General features: G+C 32.4%; 2 protein-coding genes across 2 annotated transcripts; both read left to right on the forward strand.

Moving 5' to 3' along the window:
* Positions 1-1383: 1383 nt before the first annotated feature.
* LOC11445492 (F-box/LRR-repeat protein 3) lies at positions 1384-12805 on the forward strand. Its single transcript, XM_003609433.4, has 16 exons — positions 1384-1603; positions 2009-2276; positions 2355-2483; positions 2833-3040; positions 3706-3852; positions 4436-4510; positions 4837-4908; positions 6370-6441; positions 6709-6780; positions 6900-6971; positions 7770-7841; positions 7944-8015; positions 8819-8962; positions 10980-11051; positions 11679-11825; positions 12237-12805. The coding sequence occupies exons 2-16, from the start codon at positions 2085-2087 to the stop codon at positions 12419-12421; spliced, it is 1731 nt and encodes a 576-aa protein (XP_003609481.1). The 5' UTR covers positions 1384-1603; positions 2009-2084; the 3' UTR covers positions 12422-12805.
* Positions 12806-17240: 4435 nt separating this feature from the next.
* On the forward strand, positions 17241-18506 carry LOC112420947 (protein ALP1-like). Its single transcript, XM_024780798.1, has one exon. It carries the CDS (start codon positions 17241-17243, stop codon positions 18504-18506), a length of 1266 nt encoding a protein of 421 aa, XP_024636566.1.
* The last annotated feature ends 451 nt before the right edge of the window (positions 18507-18957 follow it).

The raw sequence follows: 18957 nt of genomic DNA on the forward strand, positions 1-18957 counted from the left end.
GAATTAGAAGTCGCTATATCTATGTAATAAAATTGAACAAACCATTTTTAACCTGAAACAATTCGATTAGCTAATGCACTTCAAATAGAATTTGTATTCATAATTTAAATCCACTTAATATCTTTCAATCTTTGAATTGAATAACTTACATGAAAATATGTTTAAAAAAAAACTATAAATTGTTTTTTTTATTTAAAATAAACCATACATTCCCTTTTTTAGCAGTATAAATCTCATATTAGAGAAAAATAAATTCATCGAACTTCATATTAAATATCATACATGTGTAACTGCAACAATTAATCATAACAGCGATTAATCCATTGGTCGTCCAATATCAAAGCCTATTAAAAATATGACATGTAAATCCAATAAACGAGTCAGGTCCAATTAACTGAGGTGACCACCCCATTTTATGGCATGGTGTAGCATGTGAACCTACCTACTGCACCACCTTAAGCGACATTGCATCTTGGAAAGACATACAACTTAAGGTAACAACCTTTAGCTATGTTTAAGGATCTCTTCCGTTCTCAACTCAATAGTAAATAGAGCGGCAACACGCTCCATTGACTTGAGTTGTAACCAACTTCTAGATCACTATTAGGTCTTCATACTTAGATAAACATATTTTGAATTGGATAGGTCATCCTACCTATCTTGGAGTGAGTTACCTTAAACAAATTGAAATATCTCGCAATAAACTACACCAAATCGCATGAGAAACACCATTTGCATTATTAACCAGCCCATGTGTGATCAATGCACTCATATCTCACTCACTTTGCTACCTAGCAACACTTACTTGAACGTTAAATTAGTGTATGTTTGGTTCCACTTCTAAAGGATCATAATTGATTCCGAGATGTAGAATTGATTCTAACATGTTTGATTGTTGTTAAGTAAGATTGAATCTGGCTCAATAATTGATTTACTCTATTTAAAGCTAGAATTTGTACACCTTGTGCTCAAGAGATTGTTTGTAAGTTTTAATATATATATCATTTTTGCTTGTTAAAAAAAAAAATTGTAGTTTTTAACTCTATAATTAATTCAACTTATTTTTACATTAATGTATCAAAACACAAATAACTTATAGTTAAAATAATTTTTAATTAAAATTAATTTAACATAATTAATTCTATGAAAATCAATTCGCTTCCACACAATCAAACACACATTAGTATGATTATTTTCCAAAAAAAGAAATGAAAAAGAAAGAAAAAGGAAAAGGACATTTTCCATGGTTTAACAAGCAAACATCGGGAATGAATGATCCAATAAAGAAAGTCCAAGTGCGGAAGAGGCGGGACGTGGGACCCGCATTCCTCCACAGACCCCACTCTTCTCCTCCTTGTTCTTATCCCATTTCCATTTTCATCATATTACTCATCACTCTTCCTCACTCTTCCACAACACCAACAACTACTACTGCCACGTGTCATTCATCACCTCGTTTTTCCCTTCTTCTTCCTTCTTCACACTCCTTTCCCTCATCACACAACCAAACCCTCTCTCTCTCTCTAAAATTCGCCTATGATCTTCATACACTATTCACTAATTTCTTTCCATTTCTGTTTTTCTCTCACTCCACCAGAATAAGGTTTCCGATTGATTATACACTATTCCCTATATTTTTCTGTGGTGTTTTTCTTCATCTTATTTTAGAAGACTGATTAATTAATTAATTAATAATGAAAATATCTTAACGTACTTTATTATGAAAGAGATATATCTTCAGTCTCACTCTCTGTTTACGCTTCAAACAAAATAAAAATAAAAATAAAAATAGAAATTCATGTTCATTAGAGTAGCGGTTTAATCAAGGGATACTTAACCGTTCAAATATATATCTTCGACTACTAAACTAAGTTAATCATGATTTCTGTGTCTGATCACTGTTTTATGGTTTTCTATTTGTTTGATTCTAGTTATTTGTTAACCACAGTTAGGTTGATATATTTGTTTATTTTGCTTAATTTATTGATTTATTTATTCCTTGGTGCAGTTCAATCCTACGGTCTGAAATAGAAACTTGGACTTTGTTTTAATGAATTAATAATCAAATAAAAAGAAATAAAGTGATGGGGGGTATTTGTTCAAGAAAGAGAAATCAACAAGTGATAGAAGATGATATACGCAGAGGAGTATCAAGAAGATATTGTAGAAGTGGCAGTACAAAATGGTTAGGAGCAAGAAGTTTTAAGGCTAATCATTCTCCTGGCGGGGGTACATGTCCTTCTCTTATGGATTTATGCATAAATAAGATCCGCGAGGTGCATGTTTTTTATTGTTTTCTTTGTCTTTGTTTGTTTTGTTTTTAGACGGTACTTGATTCAAGTTATGTTTCTCAGGATTTTCATAAATACGAGTCCTTTTCGATTCTTCCCAGAGATATAAGTCAGTTAATCTTCAATGAATTGGTGGAGTCTCATTGTCTTACTGAAACATCCCTCAATGCTTTTCGAGATTGTGCTCTTCAGGTGAAATTCCATGTTTTGCTTTCATTTAAGTACTTGGTGTATGTTGTTTGGTTCTACATTGGCAAAAATTGATTTTGAGTAAATTGATTCTGGCTAAAACTGAGTTGAAGATAAAGTGATTTATGTTTGCATCTAGAATAAAAAACTCCAATTTCTAGCTTCAAGTCGAATAAATTCTGGTGGCAAAATTAGTTTTACTTGAAAGCAACCAAACATGTCCGAATCAATTCTACTTCTCTAGAATCAATTTTGGCCCCCTCTAGAAGTGGAACCAAACATACACTTAGAAGAAGCTTCGGTTACGAAGATGTGCCTGCTTATTAAATACGTGTTGTGTTTTTTATGGCAGGATGTTTACTTGGGTGAATATCTTGGAGTGAATGATGGTTGGATGGATGTCATTGCTTCACAAGGGCCGTCTTTACTTGCAGTTGATGTTTCTGGTTCTAATGTGACAGACCATGGACTGCGACTCCTAAAGGATTGCTTGAATCTTCAAGCTTTGACCCTTAATTACTGTGATCAATTTTCAGAACATGGACTCAAACACTTAAGTGGTAGGTGGAGTTTTTAAACAGAATAATAACATGTTGGAAATTTCGCCTTCATTGCGGTCTGCCCCTAGCCGCCTAATTGTAGCATTTGGGCTGTCTTCATTGCGGTCCCCTCTAGCCGCCTAATTGTAGCATTGGGGTTGCCTTCATTGCAACCTCCAACACCTTCACTATGTTGGGTGTGAAAGGGGTGGATTTAGTCCCACATTGCCTAGAGATATGGCATGTGTAGTGTTTACAAAGTTTGGGCCGCCCTCACCTTACAAGCCGGTTTTGTAACGTTGAGTTAGGCCCAATATGAAAACTTAAGATAACATAATAAGATCATACAAACTATTCAAACGAGATGGGACTTTGTCCTGAGTTTGACGGTATTTAGTACCTATCTTGTATTCTACTTGTATAAAAACTATGAATCATGGATTGTTATTTTTGTCTTTCTTTTTTACGTAAAATAACAAAACTATTATTGGAAATTTTTGATGTTTTGCAAAAGTAAGTGGAGAAATTCATTCATGAATGTTAATCCTCATTGGATGTTATACAATATTGGAGTTATTTTACATAAATAGATATGAGATATCAAGAGTTCTATTTGTTTGTTGTAACAAAAAAAAAAAAGAGTTCTATTAGTTAACATAATCAATCAATTGAAATTTGTTGCATAGGTCTGTCAAACTTGACTTCATTGAGTATCAGAAAGAGCTGTGCTGTCACACCTGATGGAATGCGTGCATTTTCCAACTTAGTTAATTTGGAGAAGTTGGACCTTGAGAGGTGTTCAGATATTCATGGTGGATTTGTTCATTTTAAAGGTTTCTATTCTTGAGATCTTGCTAATTGTATAAGAAGTTAAACTCCTTATGTATTTGATGTTGTTAAAAACCAACATCACATCTAGTAATCTGAAACAAAATAATTTTTTCTTTAATATATACTTAGGTATGGGATATAGATGGTTAATCGGGCAGTCTGACATTAACTTCATCCGGTCATCAGGCTAGATGATCAATATTAGTTATTTCATGAATTTGATGTCGACCGCATCTGGTTGGTGCAAACAAATGGCTATAATAAGTTCTACCTTCATTCAATAGACCTTTTTTATTATACAAAAATGTTTAAGGGAAGGGAAGGGTGAGGTCAGGGTATGCCAATTTAGGATATAGTTGACTTGTAATAGAGGATTGCCAATAAGAATCGATCTATGGCTCCTTGCGTCAGAGGCTCTTTCATCTTACCACTTGAGCCAACCTTCATTGGCTTCTTCTACGAACTTTATTATTTAAATTTTATCAATAAATGCTTTCCTGTTTATAATTTGCTTTCAAAGAAACTTGGTTTTGGAATTTCTAGGTTATAGATTTAGTTCCGTTTTTTTTTTCATTTCGAATACAGGTCTGAAAAAGCTGGAGTCTCTTAATATCGGATGCTGTAAATGTGTTACAGACTCAGACATGAAGGCTATCTCAGGTATTGTTCATTTTTGTTTTTTTTATCAAAGTAGTTGCATTTTACTCCCTCCCCTATCTTTTGTGCATAACAAAATTTGTATTTTCATACTTTCGTGATACATTATGTAGAAGTTTTTCCACTAATGAGGTGGCAGCAAAATGTTACTATGGTCGATACTTGATACTGATTTTTGTAGTTGAGTTCATATCTGAACATTTGGTCTTGTAACTTAATTAACGGCTTCATAAGATTACCCAATTCAATTCTTTCTCTTCATACTTTTAGATGCAAAAAGCTAGGCCTTGATCACAGTTTCAGTTGACTTTCAATATGAAATGTTTCAGGTTTTATTAATTTAAAGGAGTTGCAAATTTCCAACAGCAGTATTACTGATCTTGGGATTTCTTACTTAAGAGGTATTTCCATATTGTTTGTCATCAATTACAAGTGTTACATCAAGACTATAACAGCTGCTTCTGTTTTATGCACGTCATAACATATCTAGTTGTCAATTTAGTAGAATATAAATTAATATATCATAATATGTTGACATATTATTAGAATATATTTGTTTCTGTTCTGAGAGCAGTTTCTAATCTTAAAGTACCTTGGATTATTATGTCGTAGATTAGTTTTCATATTTCTTAGTCTTTTTCTTGATTTATTTCATGATTTCCCTTTTTATTTAGGTTTTGGAGTCTTTTATCCCTATAAATAGGGGTTAATACTTGGTCTTTGTATCAAGTTAGCATCAAGTACCAGCATATATTCAACATTCTTATTATTTCTCTCTTCCTCTTGTCTAAAACTCATAACTAGAGCTGTCAATTTAAGGGGCTTTAACTTTTTCGGTCCCAATTCCAATGTGAATGGGGCTTAAAATACTCTTAACTAATGAGCCCCATTTTTTATAAGCCCCAAAGTTGTAAGCCCTGCATGTTAAGGGGGCTTAAAATTGGCCCACTTTCACATTTACTTATTTATTTTTTTCTTGATTTTTTTTTTCCAGCATTTCTTCTTAAAATATGATAAGCGCTTCTAACACAGATATTATTTTAAGCTGTTTTGAACGATTATTTTTCTGGAACAAAAAATATTAAATTAATTTAAAGAAGGCAATAATTATTTTTGTCCCTCAACTTATTTTTTCTATACTTCAATTCCCAAATTCATCAAAATCATCTAATTTAAGAATATAAGACAAGATACCAGACGGTGCTTTCCATTGGAATTGGGTACCTTGCGCTTTCATGCTTATCAATGAAGCACACTTAGAATTCTGCAACCACAGAAAATCGAACTTTAAAATTCAATTCGTATTACCCTGCGTTTTGTATTTTATCGATGAAGAATAGGATGATTTAGACCAATTTAGGAAGAAAAGAAAAAATGAATTTGATTAGCAGAGAAGACGAAGCTTCACGGAGGAGATGAAGGTTGAACAGAGAAGACGGTGGTTTTAGGAGAAGGTGAAGGTTGAGAGGGCGATTGGTGTCGATGTGAAAACGAGAACTACTGAATGTTGTTGAGATGAGTGTGACTGATTAGCGATAATGTTTGGCATGAAATAAATTGGGCCCCTAAGCTCCCTCAATCAGGGCCAACAAAAAGCAGAGTAGATAGTGGGCTGGGACGAAAATAAACTTATTCAATATCGGGCCTGAAATCATGCGGCTTTAATAGGGCTCAATTGATGGGGCTGTTGATTTTGGGGCTTTTTTGACAGCTATACTCATAACACAGTTTATGTTCACTCTAGTGAAAATTTGTTATTCACTAACTGTTATCAAAAAGGTGTTTGTGTTTATTGAATGAGTTGTAAAATCAGTTTGCTTTATGTATTATTACATTGCTTGCATATTCCTATCTGGTTACAGGTTTGCAAAAGCTTAGCACATTAAATGTTGAAGGATGCAGTATCACTGCTGCATGTTTTGAGTATATTTCTGGTAAATAATTCTCATCTTATTCTGTCATTTCATTTATGTTGATTTTGGACATCAAATTTGTTTGTTTTGGACGTCATTTTGTAATGCTTGCTTTCCCTCTAATTTATTTAGAAAATTAATGATTTGACAACTCTGACATGCAATCCAAGTAGTGCTTGAACAGAAAAGATTATATCTGATCTTGGCATCTCATATTTGCTTACCACTGTTCCAATGTCCAAAATTCTCATGGTTATTTCTTTAATCATGTTTTTCTTTCACGTGCAGCCTTAGCTGCCCTGGCATGCTTAAATCTCAACAGATGTGGTCTTTCTGACGATGGATTTGAGAAATTTTCTGGTAACTTGAATATATAGCGACCAATTTTGACAACTTAATGTCCATGCCCATACTTTTTACTCTAAGGATGACAAAACAACAATTTCTCAGTTTTACAACATATGTTCCCTTTCCTGCAGGTCTTACAGGCTTGAAGAGGTTAAGTCTTGCATTTAACAAGATTACAGACGCATGCTTAGTTCATCTAAAAGGTATTCGTACCTCTATAACTCTCTTAAGAGCAACTTGTTCACAAGCTGCTTCCTTAATCCCTAGGTTGAAAAGATACATGATCTGTACAGTTTGTCTGTGTATTTATCTCTTCAATTCTCACTACCACCTGCCAATTTTTAGATGCTAAGAGCTGAGATAGACCTTCCCCATTTATATTATTGCTTTTGATAATTTGACATTAACATCTTCATGATTTCCTTATTGATACTAATTTTAATAATCACTTTTCATTTTAAAATAAATAAATTGGGGTGTAAGAAAATTATTATTAATAAAAGTGACACTAATTGTCATCAACAACCGTCTCCTTGGGTACTTGAACTTCGTCAACCTCAAAGCCAAACTCTTACCCCTGATAGTTTCTTTTAATAAAATCCAAAAGACTAATTTTTGAGGGAATATTACTGTAGCTATTATTCTTTGTCATGAATTGTTTTAAATTTTGAATCCCGCGCTATTTTGAAGGCACATCTTATCCTTCTCCCTATTGTACTTCCCTTCACTTAGGGTCATGTAAAAAGACACACAAACCTAACCTAATAACGGCGTAGAAATTATTAGGGGCATTAGTCTTCAAATTTCTTAAGGCTCCCTATTTAGTCTCTTTGGGTGCTGGCTCTTGGCAATCTTGAGTACTATTGGAAAAATAACTCGTTTCATACTCAATTTGTTTCATATGCAACTTCTGCCACATTGACTATCATCATGACTAAAACTTGTTTATTGTTTATTTTTCCAATTGTCCTTTAGATCTTTAATTGGCTTCTCTTTGACAGGTTTAACAAAATTGGAGTATTTGAATCTGGATTCTTGCCAGATCGGGGATGAAGGACTTGTGAATTTGACAGGTTTACTGCTTTCTTCTTCTGAATATCTAAGATTTTAGGAGTCCAATATTTGGATCGGAAGTATGACGTACAATATGAAATTTTTAGTTATTTTTCTTTCAGGCCTCACTCTCTTGAAAAGCCTAGTGTTGTCTGACACTGAAGTCGGGAACAGCGGGATTCGATATATATCAGGTTGGTGGAAACAACCCTGTAGCTTCAAAGGAGAATTTAAACTCAATAATCAGTGTGAATTTATTGGAAGATAAATTCAAATTAGAGCATATGTTTCTATATTTGTTGGTTATATGTTTGAGTGTGAGTGTTGTCTACGAGGTATTCTGTGTTTCATATAATATGATTCGCTCAAGCACCTTGTTACTCAGCTTCCATGTTGACAACTTCTAGTATATAAATTGAAATTTTGTGCGTTATGACTCAACCTTGGAATGTGATCACAGACTGCTGCTGTATATATGTTGGAAGATAATTTCAGGAAGCGTATTTAGTTACACTAATATAAGTGAAGTTTTGTAAAAAGAAAATTTATTCGTGTGAATAATTTGCCAATCTTCCTAGGACGTGATTGCTGTGAGCTGACATTTTTAATTTGATTTAAGGCATTTCTTTTTATAGTTTTCTTTTTTTTGGACCAAAGGCATTTCTTTTTATAGTTGTACAGCTTCTTTGTCTATTTATAAATGGGAAATGCTAACAAGTGTCCTAAGGGCACTTACTTGTTTAAAAGTTTAAAGTACAAATTGAAGACATTGAAACAACAAAAAGTAACTTTTTCTACATAAAATTTATCAATTATTTCTATTTTTGAATCCTTAACAAGTCAAGTTCCCTAAGGGCACTTGTTAGCATAAATATATGCTTTTCAGTTACTTCTACTTGTACACACGAATGTGTCCATCCACCTGATCATGTCTTGTTAGAGATATTCAAGACACTGATTTTAATGCATGTCTGAATTGGTTCTTGGTTTTGTCCAGGTTTAAACAAGCTGGAAGATTTGAATCTGTCATTCACCTCAGTGACTGATAATGGCCTAAAAAGGCTCTTGGGATTGACAAATCTTAAATCACTTAATCTGGATGCTCGACAGATAACTGATGCTGGATTGGCAAATCTTACAAGTAAGCGTTTCCTTGTGTATCTGCTATGTCTTTCTTTCATGTGTATTCACCTGTTATCTTTTTATATTTGGTGCTCTTGTATGAATCGTTTTGTATATGTATAGAGGGTACTGTATAGTGTTGAGAAAGCATCAATAATAAATCAATAATATGGCCCAGAATCTAACCGATTATTTTTTTATTATTTTTCCTTTATTTTTTGATATTGTTTTTAAAAATATTTTATATATCTAACAATGCAGCATGCCAAAGTTCCCTATCTTGTTTCTTTTGAATGATTTCATCTATATTTCGAGTCATCTTAATGCTTCTCCCTCTTTATGATCACTTTTGTCTTGTATAATTGTTTTACTTCTCTTTGTCTCATTTCCCTTCTTTATTTTCATATGCTCCATTTTTTCTGGGTGGATCATCTAATATTCTCTGCCAATGACCGATTATTTATTTCTAAGTATCCATTTTCCCCCCTGCCCTGCCTATTTGTCACATGCTATTTGGAAACAACTAACATAATGTATTGGATTGGATCAACTCAAGTGCTTTATTGGGGGTAAAAACTACATCTGTCAGGTCACAACTCTTTCTACCTGAGCCCTTGTACAAACACGATGTTTGAATCAACTCTGGCCCTATCTAAGCCTTCACACATGACATGATGGCCTGCTTACCTTCAACTAACAATCCCTTTTTTAGCACTTAGCTGCAAGATTTCTACCTTTATGGACACAACCCCACAAAACCAGCTTGTGAGGTGAGGACTGCTCCCACTTGTAAACACTTCTCAGACTATATCACCTCCAATGTGGGACTGATACCAATTGTTGAGGTTTCAATCAAGGAAGTGGAACAAATAACAATGGCAACCAACAAACTAAACAGTCCAATCAACAATAATATCAACCATGAACAAATCTAGAACCTATGTGTAAAGCAAGCAAACAAACAATCAATCCAAAGAACATGATAAAAAGAGTAGAGGAACAAACAGACCAAGATTGTTTACCCAGTTCTGTCCAAATTGACCTACGTCTGGAGGAGAGAGCAGCTCTCCAGTCCATTATCAATTAATCTTTACAAGAGATAAAAAGAGTCGGAAGAAATTAGCTTCAACAACAAACTAATTTTTACCATTTTCCTTTCTCTTAACCCTCAAAGAAAGTCACTCAAGAAAACGAGAGAAAACTTAGATCCTTCCTCCAATGAAATCTCACTACAAAAGGTCTTTGGAATGTATTTCCCAACCCTAGAATCTCACCCAAAAGAACTCAACCCTTAGTCCTTAAGTTTCCCTAAAAGTCCCCTCTTTTGGTGATGACCTAGCTCTCACAAACTGCTGAAAAAACCTGTTATTTTATACCATACCCGAGCAAAACACCTAGCACCCAGGGCAGTACGAAACGCTGCCTTCCTAGCTGCCTGAAAATGCCTTGAGACTTATCCCAAGCACCTCACGACTGAGGCAGAAATAAACCGTTCGCTTTCTTCCAGGAACGTCCCGCAGCCACACTGTACTTGCCTCACGGTTTGAACAGAATGCATCTAAACAGATTTTAAGTCACACGCAACACCAATATTTGCATTGAGTGCTTACCGGTAGGCCAAAAGCTATTGCAGTTAGCTAATGCACCACTCTTCTTCAACTTAAACCTATCAGCAAGCTCTGCGGTTTAATCTGACTCTGATCCTGTTGCCAAGAAAGATTGCTGACCCACAACATACTGCAGGTTGCATCTTTGGTTTAGTATTTCATTGAAATACCTGTTTTCAATTTTAGATGCAGCCCTGCATGAAATACATTTTATCCGAAACTAGCCAAACCAAGGTAGTTTTACTCTATGCTGACTACGATCATTCTCCCTTTTATACGTTCAAGCTATAGGATATTTTTTTCTTCACCTATTACTGTTCCACTCAATTGTCCATATTAATTTGTGTGAGCTGTACTATTTTTTTTTACTTCCGTTAGATACTTAGTAGCTTCAAATGTAACTGTCTGATTGGCTCTTGTTCTGTATAGGTCTGAGTGGATTGATAACATTGGATCTCTTTGGAGCCCGTATTACCGACTCTGGAACTACATATTTACGATGTATGTATATATATCAACTTCAAGCTATTGTTGTTTTCCTTTGTTCATTTGGTGTAAGTTAACTCTATGTTTCTTTAAATACTTGATTATATATCATGTCTCTGTAAATTGTAGTATTATAACCGACTAAGTAATCTACACGTCTAATGAGAATGCATGAGTGATATAATGAGAATACTCGGCATTTCCCATGGTGCTTTCTATTTTTAGGTATTTGATGCTTATCATATTGGTATTGGGCTGCACACATCTGTTCTGAGATTGTTATAACTGCTCAAGAGAATAAATAAATCTACATAAAGTTTGTTCTTCATCATGTATTCATGTTGTATTAAAATTTTAAAACTGCTAAACTGGACAAACAAATAAATGGTTTAATGATCCAAAATAAAAACGAAAAAATAATTTGAGGTAGTACTACTCAGAAACCTCGTTTAAGTCCAGCTTACTTTTTCATTATTTGTCATTTCATTTGGTATGTATTGCATAAAATGAACACTAATTTGAAATAATTGGAAAGTATGTGTCTACATAATCTTCGGCATAAAATTATCTTTTTTTTTTTTTGACAAAAGCATAAAGTTATCTTTGTGACTTAAATGTTATTTCCTTTTTTGAATCTTGCAGCGTTCAAGAACCTGCAATCCCTTGAGATATGTGGTGGATTATTAACTGATGCAGGCGTGAAAAATATAAGAGAAATTGTTTCCTTGACACAGCTAAACCTTTCCCAGAACTGCAAATTGACAGATAAAACTCTGGAATTAATCTCTGGTATTTTCTGCATGTCTTCATCACTGCATATCTTCCTTGCATCATCTTTTCAACAAAATATATATAAATGATTTGGTATATGTATTACAGACATGAGACTGTAACTTCAATGTGTAGTCAACAATCTATTACCCCTTGGTAATTCATGTTGACTGTTAATTAAGCACCACATGTGCAAAAGGTTAAAATATTAGTGTAGTCATCCGAGGAACATGTGTAAACCCATTGATCATGAGCAAATAACAAGGTCTTGCAGAATAGGAATTAAATGAAAAAAAGTAAAACTAGATAGAGAATATCATTTGTTTGTGTTGCTTTTTGTTTCCTTCCTTGCCCCATAGTTGGTATCAAACAAAGAGGTTTGTTCTGCTTTGGCTAAACACATGTTTGTATATCTATATTTGAATGCAGGAATGACTGCACTGAGGTCGCTAAATGTCTCAAATTCTCGTGTAACAAATGAAGGACTGCGGTATTTGAAGCCTTTGAAAAATTTACGCACTCTTTCCTTGGAGTCTTGCAAGGTCAATGCGGCTGACATTAAGAAGCTCCATTCAACTGATCTTCCAAATTTGATAAGCTTTCGACCAGAGTAGACCAGGTGATCAAGAGAATTCTGCTCTCTGCACGGTGAACTAGCAATTCTCTGTACATACTTATAGCTACTGTTTTGGATAATTATAAAATAAGATTAATTGAAGATGAGAGGTGATTTCTAAAAAGTGTCTTTACAGTTATAGGCATGTAATATTGTAATTATGTTTTACTTTGCATGTTTGTATTTTACCTACCCGTCTAAAAATAATTGTACATATTATCTTTTTTTTCCTCTAAGTGTGTATGCCGTGTGGGAATATCTATGTTGTCTCACCGTCTGTGCATTAGGTATTATGTAATAATAACAACATTCTCGTGTAAATAAAATGTTTTAACCTGTGCAACAATTGTATAAGGTTGAGAACAGAGTTTGTGCGTATGAATTGTGGCTTGCTTTTTTGTCTGGATAATTGTTTTATTAATTTTGTGGATCCACATCCACCTTCTATGCTTTGTTGGTCTTTATAGCTGTGGTTGCGTTGTCGTTAGTGTTAATAATAACCGTGTGTAGCTATGAGTAGTAGGTTATGGTATTGATTATAAGGCTATGTTTGGTCAAAATAGCGGATAACTGATAAGCTAGCTGATAGCTGATAGCTTATAACTGATGACTGATAGCTGATAAGCTAATTAGAGTGTTTGAAAAAATTAGTGGTTCAACTAATTGATAAATGTAAAATGATATAAAAAGACATTTTAATTCATAAAAACTTCATATCAATTAATATTTTATATATTATTAAATTAATTTTGCAGTAAAGTTTTTTTTTTAGTTTATTTCATTTCATTCCTAAAAAAAATTCTTTTCATTTCGGTTTTTAATTCTTATACGTATAAAAATAAATTATGCAGTTTATTTTAAAAACAAAAATAAGTTGTCTATATATACCTAAAGTAGATGAACATTCTTTCATAAATGACATAATTTTATTTTTTTTTCATAAGTCATACTAATGTAAGCAACTAGATTTCTACCAAAAAAAAAAAAAACGGAAGCAACCACATACATTCATATAAAATTCAGTTAATAGAGGTAAAAATGGAATAAAAGATGATAAGCTATAAGCTCAAACGCTACTTGGAATAGCGTCTGAAAAATAACTTATAAGTTCGTGAAATAAACTATAAGTTCGTTGTAAAAAATTGTTACCAAACAGTTTTTTTGTCAGACGTACTTATAAGCTATCCGCTATAAACTATAAGCTCGTTTTTTGGTCTTGCTAAACAGAGTCTAAATAACTTTTGATATTTGTTGTCGCCATGCTGTTTTTGCAATGTTGTAACTTGGAAGTAACGTCTGTTTTTCACATACAACTTATTTTTTGCCACTGTTTTTTTATACAAATTTTACCCTGTCCAAACTGTTGATGCCCTAGTCTGTGGTTTTAGTATTAATTCATGTTTGATTTCTAAGGTTACAGGTAGTAATATCTACTTTCCCTTAAAAAAAAAGGTAGTAATGAATATCTACGACGTTAGCACTATTAAAATCATTAATCTATCATAATTCAAATCTACACTCTTGAAAAAAAAATTAAATACGATGTTAACACTTGTATCCAATGTAGAATGAGTTACAGATAGTATGTGTAGAAAAAGGGAATATAACTCATAAAAACCAACTCAATAAAGAACAAATGAAAGACTAACTCAATAAATAACAAATGGTAGTTTCACAAGGAAATACAAGCTAAAATCAATCAAACACCTTCCGTTAATCTGAGTTGAAATACCGTTGAAATCCATAGCGTTGCCTTCTATAGATTGAATAAAATCGTAATTATCTTGTGTTGCTGATCGAACATCAACAACCATAGTATGAAAAGAGACCTTATTTCCAGCACAATGTATGCTTGGCCATTTCAATATAATGGCTGAGTAAAATACTGCAACATTTATATCAAAAAGAAAAAAGATTAAACATTTGTTACAGAATAAACAAATAAAACTTTGTGATAAAAATATCTACACCAACTCAACATAAGCACCGACTCGTCGTAACTCGAAAATGCTTATTTTTTAAGTAGATAAATTCATAAATTAAGAATTTTTGTGGACATCAAATTATACGGATAGAAATTATTAATTATTAATATATATATATATATATATATATATTGTAAAAAAAGATTATTTGGACTTTAAATTAAATAAATAGCTATTTATTAGATTTGCATTTTAAAAAATAACTAAATATCCTTGTTAACAGATTTGTTATTTTTTCCTCTAAAAAAAGTTGCTTGTTTTTACTTTTATTTTTTTCAATAGCTAGTTATGGATAATTTATAATGAGAAACTATATGTCTTCTATGCAATATTTTAATTTGATCACACTACACCACTATCTGTCCAAAAAAAAAATCTGGCTCTGTTTGATAAAAATAAGCTATAAGTTAGTTGATAGTTGATGACTGATAGTTGATAGCTTATAGCTAAAAAATTTGCTTATTAAAAATAATGTGTTTGATAAAATTAACTGTTGAAGTGACTGATTAATATAAACTGACATGTTTGTTTATTTATTTTTTAATAAATTATATACATAATTTTTTACCTTTTCATTTCTTTTTAAATATTTATATTCATTTCAAATTAATTTCATCTTCAAAATTATAAATGTGTTTTATGAATTCAATTAATATTTTTCATTTAACTAAAATAGCTTCACTATTTATTGTAGATTTTATTTAAAATTATTTATTATATTATATGAATTAAAAGCAATGTAAAAAAAAATGTGAACAAAGAAAATATTAAAAAAAACTACAACCTGAGTGGTACATATGGATAGTGCAAGAGGCTGGTTGCCCAAAGTAGTTTTTTTTTTAAAAGATATAAAAAGTGGGTAGTTACATTACATATGAATATGGGTAGTTTTTATATTAAAAAATAATAAAATAAAATTAATAAGGTTAAAATTGAAAGAGAATATAAAAAGATATAGATAATTTCTATGGTACACTCGAAAAACTTGAGTGTACTGCTACACCTATATTTAATTTAATAGTTTAATGAGTTATATTTTTTTAGGAAAAAATATTTTCTATCATTTACAGTTATAATAACAATATTTTATTTCTCAAAAATGTTGGCGAAGCAAAATTCAATTTTTTTTTAAATTTTTATTATTATTATTATTATTTAATAAAATGTAAAATAATTAGTATGATTTTTATAAACAATGAAATGATATTTTCTAAAATATAAAAGTCGATAAATAGTTTTTTTTTACATAAAAATGATCGTTAGCTTATTGATTTATGAAACAGGTGTACCGATATACCTTAATTTAAGGGTGTACCGTAGAAACTCCCAAAGATATAAGCTAGAAGCTCAAAAGTTACTTGAAATAGTTTCTTTTAACTTCTTAAAAGAAGCTATAAGCTCCTGAGAAAATTAATGGATTCATATTCATAGGAGAAAATTGTGGATTGAAAAAATCAATAATAATATTTTTTTGTGATAAAGCTTTTTCTAGACTTCAAATTATATAAATGGCTAATTGTTAGATGAGTGTTTCAATAAATAACTAAATATATTTGTTTACTTACTTCAAAAAAAAATAATCTTTGTTTACTGGTTTGTTTGTTTTTCCTCTCAAACAAAAGAAGGTTTGTTTTGTTTTTTTCCAACAGCTAGTTATGTATAAGTTATAATATGAAAATTATAGTCTATATAAAATACTAATATATTTCTTTTATGCATGAGAGGGATTTTTTTAGCAATGAAGAGAATTGTTGTAAATCACACTATACCACTAAATAAAAGTAAATCTTGTTAGGAATGTTTGGATAGCTATTGGGAGAAAAAAAAAATTGTGGATTGAAATAAGGATAAAACTTGGGATAAAAAATCAATAAAATTTAATTAAGAAGAAAGCTGGAAACGGATAAATAGTTTGAACTAAGGATAAAACATACGTGAATTTCTTTATGTATTTTTCATATGATTTTTAATTAACAATATACTTTTCGTGACTAGTTTATTTAGGAACCATGTGAAAAGCATTTAAAAAGTTTAAGTTTTTTTAAAATAATTAAACAAGGATAAAACTTAGGTGTATTTTTATGGTATTTCTTTAGTCACGATGAAGTTTATTTTTGGATCAGTTGATTACCTGAAAAGTTTATTTTGTCTTTTATGTTGGAGAGTATGATCAAATTGAATGAAGTTATATAATTCATAAATTTCCGGTGGGTGGCAAATTGTTAGCATGATACAAATAATATATACTCCCAAATTTATTCTTACGAATAATATTTTTTAGAATATAATGATGAGAATTTTATTTCGATGTATTTAGAAAAAAATATGTTTAATTAATTTTATAATATTTCTAGGAATTATAAAAATAAGAATTATAATAGGTAATTATATATGAATTTATTTATATTTTTATGAGAACTTTATTCCCACCATTTTATTTGGGAAATTTTTTCTATTCCCATAAATATTTTATATCCAAAAATAAAATTTAATAAACTCGTAACAAACATAAACATATATATACATATATATATATATATATATATATATATATATATTTCTGAGATTTTATTCCAAGAAATCACTTAAAAGAAACACACCCTGATAGAAACTTTTTTATTTGAAACTTGTGTATTCTTCTTTTTTTTGCCTCCACAATATGTACATCTAGTTATCCTCCTTATCATTGTTAATTTTGGTCCCTCTTAAAATATGGCAAATATGTTTACCTGCTCAAAAACAAAAACGATTGTTATACTAAAATTCAAAAAACAAAACCAAAGTTAGCTTACTTAACAGATTCAGCAACCACTTCAACCACCACAAACCACCATGGTTACCACCGGAAAGCGCAAGTTGAAGACAAAGAAATCATATTCAAAGCAAAACAATCTCTTCGGCATAATCTCCAAAGTTACACTGACAGCACAAACCTTCCTCTCACAAAACGACCTCACTCTTCTCCCTTCTCAATCTCTCCTCCTCGATTCCCTCATCTCTTCAACTTCCCACTCTCTCTCTCTCCTCCTCAAACCCTCCCACCCACTTTCTCTCTCCTCACCTCACCACCACCACCACTCATGGTTCCGCCGCTTCATTTCTTCCACTTCCGCCTCCGATTCACGATGGCTCGATGCTTTTCGCATGTCCAATCCCTCCTTCTTCCACCTCCTTGATCTCCTCTCTCCCACCCTCACCTCTTCAATTCCCCAAATTACCCCTGATTGTGCCCTAGCAGCTGCAATTTTCCGTTTAGCTCACGGCGCTAGTTACAATTCCGTTGCCCGGAGATTCGGTATTTCTCCCTCCGATGCTTGCCGTGCTTTTTTCACTGTTTGTAAAGCGGTTAATGATAATTTAGGAAATTTGTTTGAGCTTCGAACTGATTCTGATAGGGTTGTGGTGGGTTTTGGTTTTAGTTCACTTCCTAATTGTTTTGGGATTTTGGGTTTGGCTGGTTTTGAAATTGATGAGGAAATTTTGGGTAAAAATGGGTTTTTGCTGGTTCAAGCATTGGTTGATTCTGAAGGGAGATTTTTAGATGTTTCATCTGGGTGGCCAAATTCGATGAAACCTGAAACGATTTTGCATGAGAGTAAGCTTTACCATGGGGTTGTGGAATCAAGGGAATTGTTGCAAGGACCATCTTATAAGCTAAGTGATGGAAGTTTGATTCCTCAGTATGTTTTGGGAGATTCATGTTTTCCACTTTTGCCTTGGCTTTTAACACCTTATAGTAGAGGGAATGAAGAAGATGGTTTTAGTTCGGCTGAAATTGCGTTTAATTCTACTCATAGTCGTGCAATGGGGTTGTTTGGTGATGCTTTTGGGAGGCTTAGAACTAGGTGGCAGCTACTGTCGGATTCTAGGAAGTGGAAACGAGGTTGTGTTGAGTATTTGCCGTTTGTTGTTGTTACTGGTTGTTTGTTGCATAATTTTCTCATTAAATGTAATGATCCCTTGCTAAGAGATAAAGGGGTGAGTTGTGTGGAAAAGGAAGGGGATGTTCTTGCTTCTGATGGTGTGGTAGATGAGAGTGCAGTGAGGATAAGGGATGCACTTGCTTTGCATTTGAGTAGGGTGAGCCTCAGAAGATGAATGCTTGGGGATGATTTAGGTATTTTGATTGGTTAACATGTTTTATGGGATTGATTAGCAAGGCGTTGTTTTTTGGGATTTGATGCCGTTTTGCATAGCATGTTGTCATGTTCTAGGTTCTATTTACTATCTATCACAGAGTGATTTGGTACCAATTTTCTGAAACTGTATTGTTAGACAGGAGTATTAGACATATGGTATTGTACATATGTTGACGAGCAACTAATTTGGTCGAGCGAGCACTGATTCAGTGAGTGTTTGCTAATGTCATAATTCATGACCAGTATTGTGAAAAAGTACTTGTGCTTGATGATTGATCTGTTGAGTAGTTTGTAGCTTTGAATTTGACAAAGAGATTTTAACTTAGACATTGTTTGTCCGCTTTATGCATCACGATTTAGCAAAAATGTTTTGGTTCTCTTCACCTCTAGTAGTTCACGTTCCTTCCTTC

The sequence above is a fragment of the Medicago truncatula genome, chromosome 4 (genome assembly GCF_003473485.1).
Source record: "Medicago truncatula cultivar Jemalong A17 chromosome 4, MtrunA17r5.0-ANR, whole genome shotgun sequence".
Lineage (NCBI taxonomy): Eukaryota > Viridiplantae > Streptophyta > Magnoliopsida > Fabales > Fabaceae > Medicago > Medicago truncatula.